Genomic DNA, 20,264 nt, shown 5'->3' with positions numbered 1-20,264 from the left:
TGGTCAGGGATGCTTTCCAGACTCAGGCCTGTCCTGCTGTGACTTTCCTCCACAGGCCCAGACACAGTACCGAGTGCAGGTTCAACTCAACATGACCCCGCCTGGGCCCGCAGAGGCCTTCCCAAGGTCGGCCCTGTCCCTGTCAGTGCTCTCCCTGGGCCTCGTCCTGGGACCATTAGTGGCTTCTCTGCTTGCCTCTCTCTGGGGAAGCAGGAAAGAAGTTGCCAACGGAGATGAGTTCTTAGTCTAAGAAAGAAACGTCACTTCGAAGGAAATGGCTTTCCCTAGGCAAGATAGGAAAGGAAGTGAGATTTCCTGAATAAATCCAGGGACACCAATGCCCAGACTCATAAAAATAGAAGAAGAAGAAGAAAAGGAGGATATTTCTTCATGCTGGGCTCATCTCAAATTCAGTAGCTGACATGGCTTAAGAAGGGAGTGGTGGGAGGTGGGGGTTGGGGGGGTGGGAGTGGGGGGAATGGCACCAGGAGAGAGCATGATAGCTCCACATCCTTTCCCCACACCTTGCTGCCCCAAGTGCCTTTCTTCTGTCCGGCTGTTCCTGAGCTGTATCCTTTTATAATACTGTATATCTATATCTATATCTATATCTATATCTATATCTATATCTATATCTATATATAATTGATTTTTTTACAGAGAGGAAAGGAGAGAGAGATAGAGAGCTAGAAACGTCGATGAGAGAGAAACATCGACCAGCTGCCTCTTGCACACCCCCTACCGGGGATGTGCCCGCAACCAATGTACATGCCCTTGACCGGAATCGAACCTGGGACCTTTCAGTCTGCAGATCGATGCTCTACCACTGAGCCAAACTGGTTTCAGTTGTATCCTTTTATAATAAACTGGTGATCTAGAACATATGTGAAGGAACAGTCTAGAAGTCCAAGCTTCTAGATTTTCCATTTTCATCCTGGCTCAGCTACTTGAAAGATGGTTCTAAAGAGCCATCATACGGATTTTCCTCTTTCTCTTTCTCCCGTGTGCGCATGTGTGCACATACCTACACGCTGTGAGATGTTGGAACTGAGATCGTAGGACAGTGTTAACACAAGAACCACCTACGCTGACTGGAGACAACAAAGTTTGTTTTAGCCAGGGTCTTTGTAAATGAAATAACCCAATTTCATCATCCCCTTACCTTAGGCGCTCAGTGGAACATTTGGGCATCCTCCCCAGTTGAGGTCAGCTTGGACTGGGGCAGGTTTTGGTAGAACTGGGAGACATCTGAGGAATGGTTGCCGGATGTCTCTCCCACAAGAAGCCTCCAGGAACCAGTCTCCCAATTACATTATTCTGATTCTCTCACCAGGGAGACAAGTGCCTGCTCCTGCTCCCTGCTACCGCCAGCCCAGCCACCACTGAGCATGCTCCCAGCAAGAGCACCACTGTGGGATCTACCATAGCAACAGCTGAATAACTGGAGAGATGAATTGGTAGGCAGTTCACTGCCAAGACTCAGCATAGTCAGACCCCGGGACTCCTCATTAGCAAAACCCCGTGCCCCTTCTAGGCTCATTCCCGTGTTTCCCACTCTGGGGGGCTGTCAGCGGTGTCCTCACCTTGCAGAAGGGTTTCCACCTTATCTTGGGATTAGAAGGAACAGGCAGACCCCCTGCACCATCTTCTCAGTACTGTCCTCCATTCACATCCTTTTTCTTTTCTCTCTCTGATACATAGAGAAAGGGGGAAAGAGACTCTGAAATGACAAGGAAAGAGGGCAGAGGGCACGTTGTCAGAGACTTGTGTAAATTGGGATCGGGGACCAAAGGAGACCATGCTGATGGTAGTTTGTGTTAACCCCAAATGACGCACGGCACCATGTCAGGCTGTCCGTGGTGGCCCGGATCCCGCCGTCATGACTGTATTAGTTTGCTCGGGCTGCCATAACCAAGTACCAATGAGTGGGCGGCTTATCAGTAGAGATTTATTTTCTCACGCTTCTGGAGGCTGAAAGTCCACAATCAAGGTGTTGGCACGGTTGGCTTTTTCTGCGTCCTCTTGCCTGGTACCTGGCCATCTTCATGTTGGCATTTTCTTCACATTCAAATGCTATGTGCCCGTCTGTGTCCTATCTCCTCTTCTGAGAAGAACACAAGTCTCAGTGGATTAGGGCCCACCCATAGGATCTCACTTTCTCTCCACTACCTCCTGCAAGGCCCTCACTCCCTAAATACATTCAGTCACATTCTGAAGGATGAGGGGTTAGGACAGACTTCAGTGTATGAATTTGGGGTGGGGGACGCAATTCAGCCCGTGATAAGGAACAAATCCAAGAGCCTCGTCCAATATTTCCTGTGCACAGATGATTTCATTCTCTCAGAACAGGAAGTGAAAGTTGCGTCATTCTTGTGGCTTCCTGACAGGTGGTCTAGACCAGTGGTCCGCAAGCTCGTTAGGCAACAGAGACAAATATCAACAGGACAACGATAGAAATTTCTTTTGAGAGCCAATTTTTTTTTTTTTTTTTTAAACTTAAACGTCTTCTAATGCCACTTCTTCAAAATAGACTCGCCAGTGCCTTGGTATTTTGTGGAAGAGCCACACTCAAGAGGCCAAAGAGCCACACGTGGCTCGTGGGCCGCAGTTTGCCGACCACGGGTCTAGACTATCGATGTGGCAGGCTTTTTGATGGAAAAGCCTCAGAAGAGAATTACTTTTCTTTCTGAGACTAGAGCTGAGAAACATGATTAGTAATCTCCAGCTAAGCAATATATGTTGTATTAAACTTTTATTGTCAAAGTGATGTTTTGGGGGCCCACCCGGTTTTGCTCAGTGGGTAGAGTTGGCCTGCAGATGTAAGGGTCCTTGGTTTGATTCCAGTCAAGGGTACGCACCTAGGTGGCAGGCTCGATCCTGGCCCTGGTCAAGGTACCTGTGGGAGGCAACTAATCGATGTGTTTCTTTTACAACCGAAGTTTTTCTCTGTGTGTCTTCCCCCCATCCCTTCTACTCTCTCTAAAAATCAATGGAAAAAGTATCCTCAGGTGAGGATTAACAAACCAAGAAACAAAGTTACGTTTTGGGGGACAAAACATAACCTGCAGTTAGGAATCTTTGCACCATGAGTCCTTGTGTATATTAGTTAAGGCAATGCTAGTTACAGTAACAGATAAACCCCTAAATCTCAGGAACTCATACCGTATTTCCTTCTCATATAAAGCCTAGTGGGCAGCAAGGAGGTGGGAGCTTCGATGCACAAAATCATTTAGGCACCCAGGATGGCAGAGATTCTTCAACAAGATTCACGTGGTCGGACTCAACTTAAAAGCAAGACACTGCTCTTCCTAAGATCTGACAGGCAAGAATGACGGAGGAGAATGCCCACCAACCAACACTGGGAAACACTCACATATCAAGGTCCCTCACATATCAAGATTACAGGCTTTCTCTCTTCTCTCTCTCTTTTTTAAATTTCTTTATTGATTAAGGTATCACATATTTGTCCTCAACCCCCCATTCCAAGCTCCACCCTCTTATTGTCCTTGACCACTGGTTAGGCTCATATGTATGCACATAAGTCCTTTGGTTGATCTCTCCCTTTTATGCCCACCCTCCCTTTGAGGTCCAACAGTCTGACCCATGGCTCCTTATCTCTGGGTCTGTTCTTGTTCATCAGTCTATGTTGTTCACCATTTCCCCCAGATGAGTGAGATTATGTCCTACTGGAAATATACTTCTAAGAATAAAAAATGAGACAAGCAATAATCGTTATGCTAAAAGGCATATGAATCAGTCTGTGCAGGCTTTCTCTTCTATCTAAGTCTATCCCTAGGACGCCCTCTAAGATTGACTTGCAGACATCAGGGAGGAGGGGCTCTGTATGGAAGCTGGAACTTGGGGACTCAGGACAAGTGGAGGGGAGAGTTGACCCTGTAGTCACAAGCTAGCAAACTTTAGAAAGAAATGGCAATAATATACATTTGAAAGAAGTCATAATATTTGTCCAGAAAATCATTTGTAGCTATAAAGGGATTAAACCATACATCCAGTGAATAAAACCCTGCAGATTCCTTTGTTAATTGAGATTTTTAACGTTTTCATATGAAGGGCTGCCCTAGGCATTGACCTTTTGCTGGCAGAGAGGGGAGGAGAGGAGCCACGCCTGGATGTATATACATCCCTTTTGCCCATGTTCCATTAGCCAGAACTCAGATGCAAGGCCCTGATTAAACGCAAGGGGGACTGCTGGGCAGCCAGCACTTTCTGTCACATAAATAGGTGTGTGGTGGCTCTCAGCCCTACCTGTGTGTAAGCATCACTGGTGGAGTGGTGAAAATGGCATATGCCTGGGCCACAGCCTCAGAGCTGCTATTCAGTAGGCCTGGGTTCCCACTTGGGAAAAGCTGTATTTTAATTAATGCATAGCCTGGGTTGAGAGTCATCAGTATGCTCTGGAGGGTACACTTCTGGCATTGCCTCTGGAGAGTTTAAAAAATTATTTCTCAGTGTGAACAATGCTCTTTAATGTGTTTCAATTTTGTACCTGCTGGCAAAATCGTTTTCTCCATAAACCTCAAACAGGTCTAAGAGTCAATACTTATTGTACAGATTTTCAGTAATATTACATATGTAATTAATAAATCAATGTGATTAATTTTATATCAATATATGATAGTAAAACAATGCATTATGTGTAATTGATAAATAATTGATAATTTTATGATACAGCTGTTCTTTGCATCATAAAATCATTGCCTCTAAAAAGCATTTTTTGGGGGGAGAATTTTTATAAGTTTATTTGAGCCAATACTGATGATGACATATGTCAAGGAGCAGGACCTCAAATGCTCCCCAGAAAGCAATTATTTTTTGAGTGATTTGAAACCTTTTGTGTTTCTCTTTATGTGCTATAGGAAATAAGAATAAAAAAGAGTAATTTCACAATTTCCAAATTTAAATTTGATCATTTAAAAATTATCACCAGAGAAAATTAATCCTATTGAAAGTATTATTAAAGATAAATCCTGCCCTAACCGGTTTGGCTCAATGGATAGAGTATCAGCCTGCGGACTGAAGAGTCCTGCATCTGTGTATGTATTGTATTATTTTTTTATTTTATTTATATTTATATATGCATATTATCTTACATTTACTTAAAACTAGGGGCCCAGTGCATGAATTCATGCATCTTGAAAGGAACTGTGGGCTACAAGTCTACGATGGGCAAAGGGGTGGGTCTCAAACCATCCTCCACGCCTTACTTGGCCCCTCCCATCTCGGCCCCTGATATCCTGTCTGCCCACAGCCCTGGTCCTGCTGCTGCTGATCTTACACACTGATGGCGCAGGTCCTGTTCGCACCCTCTTACAGCATTGAGCAATTGGGGCCAGAACCAGCAGCGGGTGCAAGCTGGATTGGCGCCATCAGTGGGTGCTAGCCACTCCAAGAAGGTATTTCAAGAAGAATGGCATGATCAGCCAGGTAAAATGTTGCCAGGAAGTCAAGTAGGAAAATAAGAGGAGGACTGAGAACTGGCTCTTGGATTTCTCAATACAGACTTCAACGGAGACTTGACAAGAACTTATAGGAAAGCCAGGTTGAAATGGATTCAAGAAACAGTTGGGCCCTAGCTGGTTTGGCTCAGTGGATAGAGCGTCGGCCTGTGGACTAAAGGGTCCCTGTTTCAATTCTGGTCAGGGGTACATGCCTGGGTTGTGGGCTCGATCCCCAGTAGTAGGTATGTAGGAGGTAGCTGATCAATGATTTTCTCTCATCAATGATGTTTCTCTCTCCCTTTCCCTTTCTCTCTGAATCAATAAAAACAAACAAACAAACAAACAAACAAACAAAAAACACCAATCAACCAAACAAAAAACACAAAACATTTGGAGGAACGGAATTGGAGACTCTGGCAGGGAGGAAATGAGATGAGTAATGGGGAGGTAGGTGGAGAAGGAGAGGAGTCAAGGGGTTAAAAATGCCCCCTCTCCTTCCTCCACCCCAAGAAGGGAGAAGTTGCCTGTTTGAGGGTGAGGGCAGTGATCAAGTATAGGGTCAATTTGACGTTTTAGGGAAGGCAAGGGAAAATTGCTGGAATAAAGTCTTGTGGTGGGACATGAGGAGAGGAGGAGGGGCTGGCTCTAGGTAAGAGCAGGAAAGTCATTGTATCCAGGACAGCAGAATGGGCGGCTGCAGATGCTGGTGGAAGAGTAATTGTGTGGGAGGAAATTAATTATCTAGTGGGAAAATAGATGATGTGTTCCCATTTTTTCAAACTTTCTAAGATATGCACTGCATCATTTCAGAAGATATTAAAAGAAAGAATTCATGCTGACATTATGAGCTCCTGTGAGTAAATGGCAGAGCTGTTTTAAAGCCTCCTTTATAGGTTTACTCTAGGGTCAGAAGCGACCTCTAGTGGTTCATTTAGGCCACTTATTTTTTTTCTTTTATTTTTTGCTCTTAATGGAAGTGTATTTTGTATTATTTTTATTATTTAATTTATTCTTTTTTTATTGATTTCAGAGAGGAAGAGAGAGGGAGAGAGATAGAAACATCAATAATGAGAAAGAATCCTTGGTCAGCTGCCTCCTGCACACACATACTAGGGATCAAGCCTGCAACCCGGGCATGTGCCCTGACTGGGAATCAAACCGTAACCTCCTGGTTCACAGGTCAACCCCAACCACTGAGTCTCACCAGCTGGGCTTGTATTACTTTTAAAGAAACAATTATAACTCACAGTTTAATTTAGAAAAATATCAGGAATTTCAGTAAAATTAACCCAAACCATCTACAGTCCAAGCTGGAATTGCTATGAATTATCATTACTGAGACTTTTCTATGTATCATAAGTACATCATTTGCTACCATACTGCCAGTATTTATGTTCACTTTGCTTTATTTTTAAAATCCTCATCGAAGGATATGTTTATTGACTTTAGAGAGAGAGACAGAGAGACAGAGAAACATCGATCACTTGCCTCCCATTCCCGCCTGACCTAGATCAAACTCAAACCTGGATATGTGCCCTGACCGGAAATAGAACACACAACCTTTTGGTATCCGGGATGACACTTCAACTAACTGAACCATCCTGTCATGGCTGTTCATTATGGTTCTTTTAAAAATGACAAATTGTTATTGATTTCAAAAAGGAAGGGAGAGGGAGAGATAGAAACATCAATAATGAGCGAGAATCATTGGTCAGCTGCCTCCTGCACACCCCCAACTTGGGATCGAGTCTGCAACTCAAGTACATGCCCTGACTGGGAATGGAACTGTGTCCTCCTGGTTCATAGGTCTGAGGCTCAACCACTGAGCCATATCAGCAGGGCAACTCTTTAAAACAGTTTTTAAAATATAAATTTTTACTGATTTCAGAGAGGAAGGAAGAGGGAGAGAGAGATAGAAACATCATTGATGAGAGAGAGAACCAGTAATTGGCTGCCTCCTGCATGCTTTCCATTAGGGACTGAGCCCGCAACCCCGGCATATGCCATTGACTCGAATCAAATCCAGGACCCTTCAGTCCACAGGCAATGCTCTAGCCACTGAGCCAAACTGGGTTACAGTTCGATTCCCAGTCAGGGCAAAAAAATATTTTTATTTATTTATTGATCTTTTAGAGAGAAAGAGGAAGAGAAAGGAAGATGAGAAAGAGAGAGCGAGAAACATTGATTTGTTGTTCCACTTATTTATGCATTCATTGGCTGATTCTTATATGTGCCCTGACCAGGGATCAAACCTGCAACTGTGGACTATCGGTTGACACATGCCTGATGGTTTTGTTTGATGCTCCAACCAACTGAGCTACCCAGCCAGGGCCCTTTCTGCTTCTTGAACAAATGGTTTTATTAAACCCAGAAGAAGGACAACTGGTAGGTCACTATTGATCCAGGGTTGAACAATCTTCTTGATGCTACATAGAGTACAAATTCCTCATATTTTCCATTTCTTGTTTCAGCTGATTTTTGGTTGTCACCGAGTTTCCTAAGTCTGGATAACCTGTCACCTGGGTTGGTTAACTGGTTTCCTCATACTAGTCTTTCCTGGTCTTCCAGATTACTTTCACTGTCCTCTGTTATGCAATCTCACAACACCCTGTGCTTCTTTCTCCCTCATGCTATTTCCCTCCATGAAATAGTTCTGAAATGATTGTTTCATGTCTGTTTTTTTTTCCTGGTAAATCATGAGACTCATAAGCACTGAGACTGTGTCTGGCTTGTTCACACTGACTTCTCAGCACTTAGCTCAGGGCCCAGCACATAATGGGTACTCAATAAGTACTTACTGAATGAACCGACATTATACTGCAGGTGACTCTTGCCATGCTCCTATTAATATCTTTCAGAGCCCATTTCATTAATGGGTTTCTATTTCTTGAATACAACTTGCAACTACTTTAGGCACACCTGTAATAGATGTAATAATGTATTACAAAACGCTTCTAGCTACTCTTTCCATAGCTCAATTTATATTGCTAGCCAGCAAAGCAACTTTTTACAAAGAAGGCTGAATCCTTAGACCTGGACCTTTAGCAGACAGTTTTTTTCTAAAACAGAACTAAGGGAAAGACAGTAAGTTGCCAATACAGAGGGAAGTGTCTATCGGTGATCCTAACCCACATAGTCTCACTTATTCTCAGATTTCGTAACATCCTGCCACCTCCAGGACTTAACTTGGCAACAATACCACTAAAGTGGTATAGGGCAGTGGTCGGCAAACTCATTAATCAACAGAGCCAAATATCAACAGTACAACAATTGAAATTTCTTTTGAGAGCCAAATTTTTTAAACTTAAACTTCTCCTAACGCCACTTCTTCAAAATACTCACCCCAGGCCGTGGTATTTTGTGGAAGAGCCACACTCAAGGGACCAAAGAGCCAAATGTGGCTCACGAGCCGCAGTTTGCCGACCACTGGTATAGAGTTTCAGAAGGAGTCACCCCCAGAAATGCCTATGTTTTAGGAGGGTTATTTTGAGCTAAGGTCAACTGAGACCTTGGGACTCAAGAGAAACTTCTGCCTTCCCCTCCCTTAACTTCCTAGAAGAATTTGGAGTAGAGGCCTTGCTCATAATAAGACATTATCAGTGATGACCTTTAAAAACAACAACAACACTATCTATATGGCAGGGAAAACAATGAATTACTGAACACCTGCTCTTATTGTCCTGCAATGATCCTTTGAAGCCTCAAGGTGCCTTCCCTCAAACTTTGTTCAAAATGCCATGTGTGCCTCATTTTAATTGTCTCTGACTCTTACATATGTGGAGTTCCCATGTGTACACATGTATGTAATCAAGCTTGGTCATTTTCTCTTATTAATCTGTTTCAATTTAATTATCAGACCAGCTGAAATAACCCAGGAGTTTCTCCCTCCACCACAGAATATATGGTGATGTTTGTATGCTTGGGGCCTTTAGGCCATCCTGGCCTCATCTTTAGAATCTTTCTATGTGACACCAGAGACTAAGAATGGGGAAATGGCTGGTTGTGAAATATCACACTTCCGTTCTCTGAGTCCTAGACACGTGACTTGGAAATGAGTGGGAATAGAGTAAAATGCCCTGAGCAGGAAGTTGAGCTTGTGTCCCTGTCTATGTGGAAAGTGTGCTGTCATCTTATCTTCTCCCATACACTCCATTCCCCACAACAAACCCTCTGTGCTCTGAATAGTTTAACCTTTTGGTATTATAGTTTTGGTGTAGTCCTTTTGATGTGGGCCTGAAAGATTCTCGTCTATAGCTTGTCCAAAAGTAGCAGGAGTTTCCTAATATCAATGGGGTTAAATTATTTAAATTATTTAACCCCATTCAGCAGAAAGTTTTTTTTTTAACTTAACCCTACTCAGTAAGTTTTTTTTTTTTAAATTCTGACTATTTTCAGATTACATATCAGAATTAATATAAACATACATATGTCTGTCTGTCACGTTCTCTCAATCTTGCCATTTCTTCCTTTTGAGCTCTTCCCCGTAGTGTTCACATGGATGGCTTTTTGTCATCCTTCAGATCTCAGCTTACATGTCACTTACTTGAAGAGACTTGGCCAAATCTAATTAGTCACCTTCCATTTTAATTTCTATCAGAGACCCTATTTTCCTTAATACCATGTATTACAAGTCTTCATATATTTACTATGTTCACTCATTTAATTCTGTCTATCCCACTAGACTGTAAGGTTTCCAAAGGCAGGGATCTTGTTTGTTTCATTCACTTTTGTATTGCTAGGGCCTAGCACAATGCCTGACATAGTAGGTGCTTTACAAAAAAGATAAATAGCCCTGGGCAGTGTTGCTTAGCTGGCTGGGAGTCCTATGCGCCAAGAGGTTGGTTCAATCACCAGTAGGGGGCGTGCAAGAGGTAGTCCCTAGATGTACTCTCACACTGCTGTTTCTTTCTTCCTCTCTCTCTAAAAATCAATAAAGTATTCTTAAAAACACACACATGATAAACAAATGAACGAATATTGCCTTGGTTGTTTCACTTGTGCCTTCAGCTGCATTTTAGTTCTTTCTGTACTGCAACCCCCAAGGGAATAGAAGAACTTTTTAATGCCCTTTCCCTTCATCCCCGAGTACTGAGGTGGCAGTTGCTTTTTTGAGAAGCTGTGGGCTTCTCCTGGGCGGCTGTCACATACCCAAAAGTGCACAACAATTCTGTTAGTAATAGTGTGACTGAGGCATTCAGAAGAGCTGTCAGAAATGCTTTCAAAGTTACAATCATTGGGTTCTTGGACATTCGAGCCTATTTACGATTAGCAATTAAGTGATGTTGGAATGACGTGTGTGTGTGTGTGTGTGTGTGTGTGTGTGTGTGTGTGTGTGTTTGCATGGCGAACCAAGACATCTTACACCATTCCTCTGAAAGGAAATTCAGTTTTTACACATCCTTCCTTCCTTGAGCTCCAGGAAGCTGAGCCTCTTGCAGCAGCAACTCTGACCAATGGGGGGCGGCAGCATCTCAGAAACTCACTCCCTGAAGATTTGTAGGTAGGAGGAGAAAGACTCGCGGTCAAAACCTTTTTGACTCCATCCGCTCTCCGTAGCGCCTTAACCCGCTCGAGTTTCAATGCGCGCTGTTGTTGGACGAGGCTGAGTCCTTCCTATACACCGCCCGCTGCTCTCCTGATCATGGCTTCTCCGACTTCCTTCACCTACTACAGCCCTCCATCTTCCTCCCCTGTCTGGTCAGAGCCGCTGTACAGTCTGAGGCCCGAGCACGCGAGGGAGCGGTTGCAGGACGACTCGGTGGAAACAGTCACGTCCATAGAACAGGTGAGATGACAGGACTAGGCGAGGCGCCCGCGCGGGGGCTTCTGGGAGTGGGAGTCCCATCCGTTGGGCCGCCCGTGTGCGGATCTTATCGCGGAACTACAGTTCCCAGAGCGCAGCGCGAAGCCTCTCTTCTGGGGAGCTCCGGGCGCCCGGGCTAGGTCTGGGGAGTGGAGCCTTTGTGGGTTGGGGTCGTTGTCAAGATTGGGTTGGAGGAAAGCACAGCCCCCGGGTCGCCTCTGCCTTAGGAAGCGGAGAGAATCATGTTCTGTGCTTGGAGGTCAGAAGCAGCCCGGGTGGGTCAGACAGCCCACTCCATTCTACCCGGACTTCTGGAGGTTCTGGGATGGGTAGTGCAATCTCCCCACCCTGCTTGTACTTTGGGACATGGAGTGGAAGAGAAACGGCTTGGGTTAGGTCATGTCATTTCACGATTCGTTTAATTTCTGCCTCCAGTGCCAGGCTTGGGGCCTGCCTCGCGGGTGGGCATTGTAGTCATTCAATCATTTGAGCACCAGCAGTGTGTTGGACACAATGTTAAACGCTGGGAATACAAAGAAATAAAACAGCGCCGGACCATAAGCATGTCACCGCCTGCTTGGGAAAGACAGACAGGAAAACCGTATAGTTTGGAAAGTGTTTACAATAAAAGTATACATTTTAACTACTCGCCATTCACCGAGTCCTCGAAGTAGGATGGGACCTATCGCTTTGAGAAGTGCTTTAGGAATGAGTAGTGAACTGTAGTTTTGTTTTTCTTTTCTTTCCCCAACTGTTCCCAAGTAATTGTGGAAATGTTTACCCATCTGTCCCTAGAAGAAGTGGCCAGGATGATGCTTTGCAGCACTTAAAAATAAGCATCAGGCTGTTTACTAAAATAGGTCTCCTAGAAAGCGCAGTCTCCAGGCTTAACCTTGGGAGGGACCTGCTTTGACTTTCATATCTGAAGTTGGAAGCCCTCGTTAAGGCAAAATTAGTAGTGATAGTTTCAGATTGTATATTATGGCTATAAATACAATTTTAAGTTAATAACAAAAGCAAAGGCTTAACTACACAATTACTATACACATAGTAGCAGAGATAATATTGTAACAAGATTTATGCTTCATGGATTTTAGGGTAGAAAGGGAAACTTATCTTTTGACTCTAGGTCCACCAGTGTATCCTTTTCAGAACTCTTTTCAAAAGATGGCAAAGAACTCTCTCATCAATGAAAAGCCTATAACATCTTTGCAGTATTTATAAGTGATGAATTTTTGAGTTTAGATCAGGCCTTTTTCTTTGTATTTGACCTAAGACTTTTGGGTCACCTTTTATGTAGTTAACTGAATTGACACAGGGGTAGAATGCTAATAGAGAAAAGGGGTTAGAAATTGGTCTGTATATTTAGAGACCAGAAAAAGAGACTTCCATGATTAGAGAGGTCAAAAAAGGAACATTATCAGGAGCCTTATTCATCTGCTCTTTTTCTTTTTCTATACTTTTTTTTTCCCCTTTAGTAGAGTGCCCCTGCTTATTTCCTAAGGAAAACACCAGTGCTTATATTCTAACTACCTAAGCATACATGAGTGATGCAAAAATAGATACAACAAGGTTCAGGTCCACAAAAGGGCGGGCCAAGGCCTGGGCCAGGAGTGGAAACCGGGTTCTGAGATGGAACCTTGGTACTGCAGGGTGTCTTTCCAGTGTAGGCCCAACTGTGAGGTAGATGGAAAAGGAATATTTTCTTTCCTTTCTATGTCATTTTCCAGCTCACAATTTATTTTTAAAACTTTTTCCAATATATTTTATTTATTTTTTTACAGAGAGGGGAAGCGAGAGGGATAGTCAGAAACATCAATGAGAGAGAAACATTGATCAGCTGCCTCCTGCACACCCCCCACTGGGAATGTGCCAGCAACCAAGGTACATGCCCTTGACTGGAATCAAACCTGGGACCCCTGAGTCTGCAGGCCAACGCTCTATCCACTGAGCCAAACAGATTGGGGTTCCAGCTCACATTTTAAAAATATAAGATAAACAGTTCTAGATAGTGGGAAGATAACATAGTATCTCATTTTCATGGCTGCCTCAATGTTTTCAACATCACCATAATGTCCGGTCATTGCATCCCAGCACTGTGCTTAAGGCTCTCCACACATTGTCTCATTTAGTCCTTACACATTTTACAGATGAGAAAACTGAGGCTTAGAGGAATACTAGGTTGGTAGATTAATAATGATATATTAATAAATACCCAACCTTGCTAGGAGGAATTGTTTACAGAATATACTACTGCTATTCTTTCGCCTTCCTTTCTGTGCCACCTGCAAACACTGCGATTCAGGTCAGTGGGTTCCATCAGAAGATGGAACCATTTATTCATAGGGATTTACTTAATTTTGCGCCATTTCCAATAAAAATAAATGCTTAAAAAAAAAAACAAACAAAAAACACACACCAATTGCTTGTCACTTGCTTCCTATCTGATTATCAGGAGACTTTATTTGTTAAGTGACAATTTGATAATAGGACAATTTGATAATATAAGTTGTGGAAAGGGCCCTTAGTTATGATTCCTTCTGTTTTATTTATTCATTTTAATTTAGTCAACAAATACTTGAGTGCCTTCTATGCGTCAGGCACTGTTCTAGGCACTGGACATAAGGCAGTGAACAAAAGGGGCCAAGCTGATGGCGTTATGAGACTTTTGTTTTAGGCCAGAAGGCAATCTATTAAAAAAGGGATAACTACCTACCTACCTACCATCTGTCATTTATTAGATATATTAGAGAGAAATGCTGTGGAGGAAAATAAAGCAGGATAAGGGAGATAGAGTGTGCCAGGAATGGGTAGGGTGGAAGTAGGGGTGGCTTTTATATAAGATGACAAGAGAAAGCCTCTGATGATGTGACATTTTGGCTGAAACCTGAAGTAAGTGAGGGCACAAGCTACGGGGGTATCTGGGTATTAGCTTCTGTTTATTTCCCCAGATTCATTCTTCCCTTCCTGCCAATGTGCCCAGAAGGTGGGCCGCATTGGCAGGCTCCCTTGCTTTATGGCTTCTGATTGTATTGGGCCAGGGGAGCAAGGGTAGGGGATGACAGAGAGGGAGAAGAATGAGATCAGCATATTCATTTCCTTCCTACAGGGCTGTATGAGCCGTATCTCCAGACTTAAGGTCACATCTATCAGGTGCCTTCTTCACAGAGCTCCCTGTGTCCATCTCCTTCTCTTCACACCTGGCCTAGGAGAGAATCCTGTGTCGCCAGCCCCCAAGCCCCCTCCTCTGTGGTTTCCTTACACCTGCCCATGCCTTTGTAACGCCTTCCTTTATAAACTCTCCTCAAAGCACCCACTTTGAATGGGCCACCTGTTTCCTACCAGACTGATCCATGATTGGAGGGTTTTGACACGTTCTGGTGAGCGATTCACCAGGCTCATTTAGGCCGCTGTTGAGAAATAGATTGCGAGGCGGAGAGGGTGCGGGGAAACCAGTTAGCAGGCTGTTGCAATCCTGCGGGTGACAGATGATGGCTGCTTCCCTCAGGGCTGTGGTAGTGGGACAGTGGCATTAGCGTGTCTTAGGTCAGGTCCTGGGTAATTTTTGAAGGTCTCCACCTTGACAAGTGTTTTACTGATGGACTTGATGCCTGGAGCACCTTGTATAATGCCAGAAAGCGAGACGGGGTTGTGTTGTTAGTGGTCGCCTTCCTTTCTGTGCCACCTGCAAACACTGCGATTCAGGTCAGTGGGTTAAACTGGTACAGTCTCAGCGGTAGCAGGCTTGCCAGGGGCAGCTGTGTGCTGAAGGTACTACTCCTGTGGGTTTTTTTTGGTTTTTTTTCCCCCTCATAGTTTGCCCTTGAATAGGGGCAAAAGCATGATGTCATTAGACAGCCTTCAGTGACGTGACAGGGAGCTCGGAGGGGATTCTAGAAGAATTCTTAGTTGTAGTCTCTGCCTTCAGCATTCTTTTCTCTAAGAGGTTGGGGCGGGGGGGGGGGGTGAGTGGGGGGATGGGTGGGGGAAGATATGCCTGAAGCAGTCACAGAATAGCTTATGAACGCATGTAATTCAGTGCTGAATGATGACTGCGTTGCATAAGGGTTTCTGGGAGTGGAAACCCGTCTGCTGTGGGCTGAGACCATCAGGACCGCTTCCTTTCAGGGCACTGGGCTGGGCTGTAAAGGATGGGCGGGGTGGGAGAGCCCTCAGTGGGAGCCCTAGTGAAGGAAGGCTCACCAGGAATGGTTGGAGGTGAAGTGGGCCGTGGGAGCAAATGAGGTCAGGCTGGGGGGGCTGACGCCCCGGATGCAGGGTCAGGCTGAGGGGCATTGCACCAGGGCAATCCCTGGAGGAAAAGCCAGGGGATCCAGGAATGAATCGTGAACTCCTGCTGTTGACTTGCTTCAAGTTAGAGTCTCCAGAAGATTATTGACTGGGGGTGGGACAGGCCACTACACATGATCAAACTTACCAGCTTTTGTGTGCATCGAGCAGAAGAGAAGGAGAACTCTGATTGGTTAAGTAGTCAGTAGCCTAGCTGTGAGTCAGTTTTATTAAATCCAGCATCTACCCTACTGCCCGCTGTAAGGCAGTTTCAAACATCAACATTTCCCCCGTTTTCCCTATTGAAAAGTCCCCCAAAGAGTTTTTTGGTCAAGTTGAAAAAACATGTACTTTTAGGAATGTAGATAAAGAAATAAAATGCCTACCTAAAGTAAAATTTTCTTTCTTTTTTTTTGGGGGGGGGCAAAATTCACATTTTAAATTTAGGAACATTATACCTATAATCACATATACTCTATAAAATCACACTAATTTAGAAATATGTTTTCCCCCCCTCTTCTTGTTCATAAGATATTTTTCTTCAAACTCCTCACATCCATATTTGATCAGCTAATATGCTTGTCCAGACCACACTTCCAGGTTTTTGAGATTCATCCCTTGTGAGTGTGGGTAAGATTCCGTCATTGACTATTTTACTACAAGTTACAGTTAGCATTTTTTTTTACGATGTGTCCCGTCTGTGTATACCTGTGGTCGCCAAGACTTAGCCATGCTGTTACTTTTTAAAGTAACCTTGAAAATCTTAGAATGGCAACTTGCATGTGGAAGTGTGAGTTCATAGCCCAGGAATAACTACTAAATCTGTATTTAATTTGCCTTCTTTTGCTGATATCATCAGTTTAGCTCTATAAGTAGTCAAAACCAGACCTTATTTTTGGCTGATGTGTCAACCCCAACTGGTACTTTGTGTTTAAGATAAAGAATTGAAAGAACTCACCACAGCACCAGTCCCTTTGTAAGGATTGCTTATAAAGTGACTTGTTTTTTTCTGGGAGGTATTTTTTTTTCTTTTTTAAAAATTTATTGTTGACATTATTACAGATATATCCCATCCTTCTCCTCCCCCGCTGCTTTACCCACCTCCAATCAACCCCTCCACTCTGCCCCCGCTCCCCGCCTCTGGTGAGATACATTTTTTTTAAGGGAAGAATCCTTGCCTTATATTTCACCTGTTAATGATTCTTTTACCGAATCTTCAGAATTAGCATGAGTCTCAGGCAGTGAATCTGCTTTCTGGAAGGGTCCTCCCCAGAGAGAGAGGGGGAGATATGGGGAAGTGAAGGTCCATTAAGTGGAAGTTGGTGCATCATGAGATTGCTTTGGGTAGAATCTGTGACAGAGAAAAGTACCAAATGCATTACCCTGTTTCCCCGAATATAAGACAGTGTCTTATATTAATTTTTGCTCCCAAAGATGCGCTAGGTCTTATTTTCAGGGGATGTCTTATTTTTCCATGAAGAAGAATATGGTACACATTTTTGTTAAATGAAAATAAAGGAAATTTATAACCTGTATACGGTACGGTAGTATAGTAGTTGTCAACACAAACCAGACAAACTGTGAATCCTACAGTATCAAGAATTTACTCATTTATTCAACGACAATCATGTCATCATCTTCTGGAACATCATCATAACAATCCAATTCCTGAATTTCCTGGTGAATTTCTTGTGACTCCATTTCTTTCAGAATCAGTGGACCAAATCTCTCATGTTTAGCCTAGGGGGTCTTATTTTTTGGGGATGCCTTATATTTCACTCAGAAGGAAACCTGTAAATAGGTCTTATTTTCGGAGGATGTCTTATTTTCGGGCAAACACGGTAGTTGGTTTTTATGGCTCACCTATAAATGGAAATTATTCTGTGGTTCTATTGATTGGGTTTCTAGAAAGTTCCATGAGGTATCCTTTAAACAGGCTGTCCATCACTGAAAAACACAAACTAATGAACATTAGTTTCTATCATGTGTATAGACGATATGTACACATACTGATATGTAATGTATTAGTTTATATGACATATCTTAAATACTAGTATATATATACACATATAAATATTGTATAAATATACTAGAGGCCCAGTGCACGAGATTCGTGCACTAGGTGGAAGGGGTCCCTCAGCCTGGCCTGCATCCTCTCGCAGTCTGGGAGCTCTCAGGGGATGTCCGACTGCCGGTGGGGAATGGGATTAAGCTGGCAGTCGGACATCCTTAACGTGTCTGCCCCTGGTGGTCAGTGTGCGTCATAGTGACCTGTCATTCTGCTGTTCGGTCGATTTACATATTAGCCTTTAATTATATAGGATAGTAGACCAGGAAAAAAAATATTTTCTTCTACCAATTTCAGGTTCCCCAGCCGGGGCCCTGTAAATTAGAGTAACCAAAGAAGTTTAACCAGAAAAAAACCCAGAAATTTAACATATGTATTACCTAAGAACACATGGGGCCACCCATCCATGAGCAACCCAAAGGCGTGGTTAGAACTTGGGATTTTATACTGTTTTAGGGTAAAACAAAGGAAAAGGGCTTGGGCTTCTAGGTAGGAATGATAAGTTATGAGAAGGGACAGGAAAAGTCTGGTGAACAAGAGTTGGTGAGGTTTGTTATGCAGATTTAAGTCGAATCTTCTCCATTGATTTATTCTTTACTTCCTGGTAGGGAGAGGGAGAGGGACCCATTACTTTCTGTCCGCCTAGCCTGTGTCCTGTTCCAACAAGCCAGTAGACTGGAACTCTGAACCATTGTGTTCTCTCTTTGCCATGTGCTAAGCCACCTGTTGCCTCATAACCGGAGAAAATGAGAGGTGTACGATTAGTATACATTAAACAGGGTTAGGAGGGCTGGCCTGGGAACCTATTAGCTATAACATTGTTTTGATGGGAAAACAAGATCTAAGTAACTGACTCAACAATGAACTTTCAGAACACAGTTTCTTTGTGTGCAGCGGCCTGCCTATCTATGTAGGATGTGGGGAAGATTGGGTGATAAGGCATCACAGGGCAAAGCACTTTCTAATCTCTTAAAAAAAAAAATTAACTCTTTATTATTGAAAATATTACATATGTCCCCTTTCTTCCCCCATTGATGCCTTCTAGCCTGCCCCCACCTCCTGCCCTAGGCCTCCACCACCCTATTGTCTATGTCCATGGGTTATACATATGTGTGTATATGTATATGTATATGTATATGTATATGTATATGTATATGTATATGTATATGTATATATACAAGTTCTTTGGTTGATCACTTCCCACCCATCCATCCTCCCTTGCCTTCCTTGTGAGGTTCTGCAGTCTGTTTAATCTTCTTTTAAAAAGAAATTTATAGTTAACAAAAAATACAAATACCTATAATCTAAAATTAGCAGTTGTTAGGGTGTTTTTGTTTGTTTGTTTGCTTGCTTGCTTCTGGTTATTTGTTTGAAGGAAAACAACCACAAATATAGCTAGTCTCCTTTAACTCCCTCCCAGTTCAATTTGCCCCTCACCCTCTGTAGAAGCAAATCTATCCTGAATTACGTGCATATACCTTTACTTCTTTATTTTAAATCCTTATATGCGTCTTTAAGCACTGTATTTGTGTGCTGTTTTTGGAAACTTGCTTAAACTGTCACACTGTCATTTTGCCTTTTTCTATTTAATGTTTTTCTTTCTTTCTTTTTTTAATTACCAACTCTTTTTTAAAAAAATATTTTATTGATTTTATTTTATTTTTATTTATTTATTTTTTATTTATTTATTTATTTTTACAGAGAGGAAGGGAGAATGATAGAGAGCTAGAAACATCGATAGAGAGAAACATCAATCAGCTGCCTCCTGCACACCTCTTACTGGGAATGTGCCTGCAACCCCAGTAAGAGGTGTTGAACCTGGGATTGAACCTGGAATTGAACTGGAATTGAACCTGGGACTCTTCAGTCCACAGGTCGACGCTCTATCCACCGAGCTAAACCGGTTTCTTAATGTTTTTCATCTTTATCCAAATTGATGTTTGTACATCAAATTCATCCTATTCAGATACTGATAAAGATAACTTTAAGGAAAAGATAAAATCATAACTTCTACAGATAAAAATGAATGTCTTAAATTTTTTATTTTACTCATATAGGAGGGAACCACACAGACGTTATGACCAGTTCAAAGAAAAAGGCAAAAGGCAAATTTAAATGTGGACTAAAGAAACTGACTGGCAAACGGTACAAAACTGTTTTCTCCACAGTGGCTTTTGGAGGAAGGTCAATCAAATAAAAACTTAAGGGATCAGATAGAGTTGCTTGAAATCAATCCCTAAATTTACATAGAGGTCTAAATAGTTCAGAGACAATAAATAGGGCTGGAAGCAGACAGCCCAGAAGGGTGTACTATAGACAGTGCATAGTTTTCTACTGAAATACAGAATTTTTTATTTTTATTTTTTGCATTGCTATATGGTATTGGGAAAAGTATATAGTTGGGGAAGAATAATTTTTTTAAACTTTCTGAAACTGGACAGTCAATGGGTCCGGACTGCCTGTCACTACTTGAGCCAATTCAGCAGAGAGAGGGTTGAATCATATATGAGTGTTTATTTCAATCCTGCTGGCAGTATGGAGCGCAGCAGGTCATCCACAAAAATCTGCTCTACCGCTCTCCAAAAGTCAGCTGCTTATATTGGGTAGAAGGAAAAAGGTTACCTGGGGAAGTAGGAATTACGGG

The 20,264-nt window shown here is 42.9% G+C and overlaps 1 protein-coding gene across 1 annotated transcript in view; it reads left to right on the top strand.

Moving 5' to 3' along the window:
- The first annotated feature begins 10,870 nt into the window (after nucleotides 1-10,870).
- LOC118716640 (protein farnesyltransferase subunit beta) overlaps nucleotides 10,871-20,264 on the top strand; it is a 60,215-nt gene continuing 50,821 nt past the window's right edge. Inside the window, exon 1 of the mRNA XM_036434206.1 lies at nucleotides 10,871-11,244. Coding sequence (XP_036290099.1) covers nucleotides 11,101-11,244 — 144 coding nt within the window. The 5' untranslated portion in view covers nucleotides 10,871-11,100. The remainder of the gene's footprint in view (nucleotides 11,245-20,264) is intronic.

Source organism: Pipistrellus kuhlii, unplaced genomic scaffold, assembly GCF_014108245.1.
Source record: "Pipistrellus kuhlii isolate mPipKuh1 unplaced genomic scaffold, mPipKuh1.p scaffold_m20_p_1, whole genome shotgun sequence".
Lineage (NCBI taxonomy): Eukaryota > Metazoa > Chordata > Mammalia > Chiroptera > Vespertilionidae > Pipistrellus > Pipistrellus kuhlii.
The sequence above is the reverse complement of the archived record's forward strand: the minus strand, read 5'-3'. Positions and strand labels throughout refer to the sequence as shown.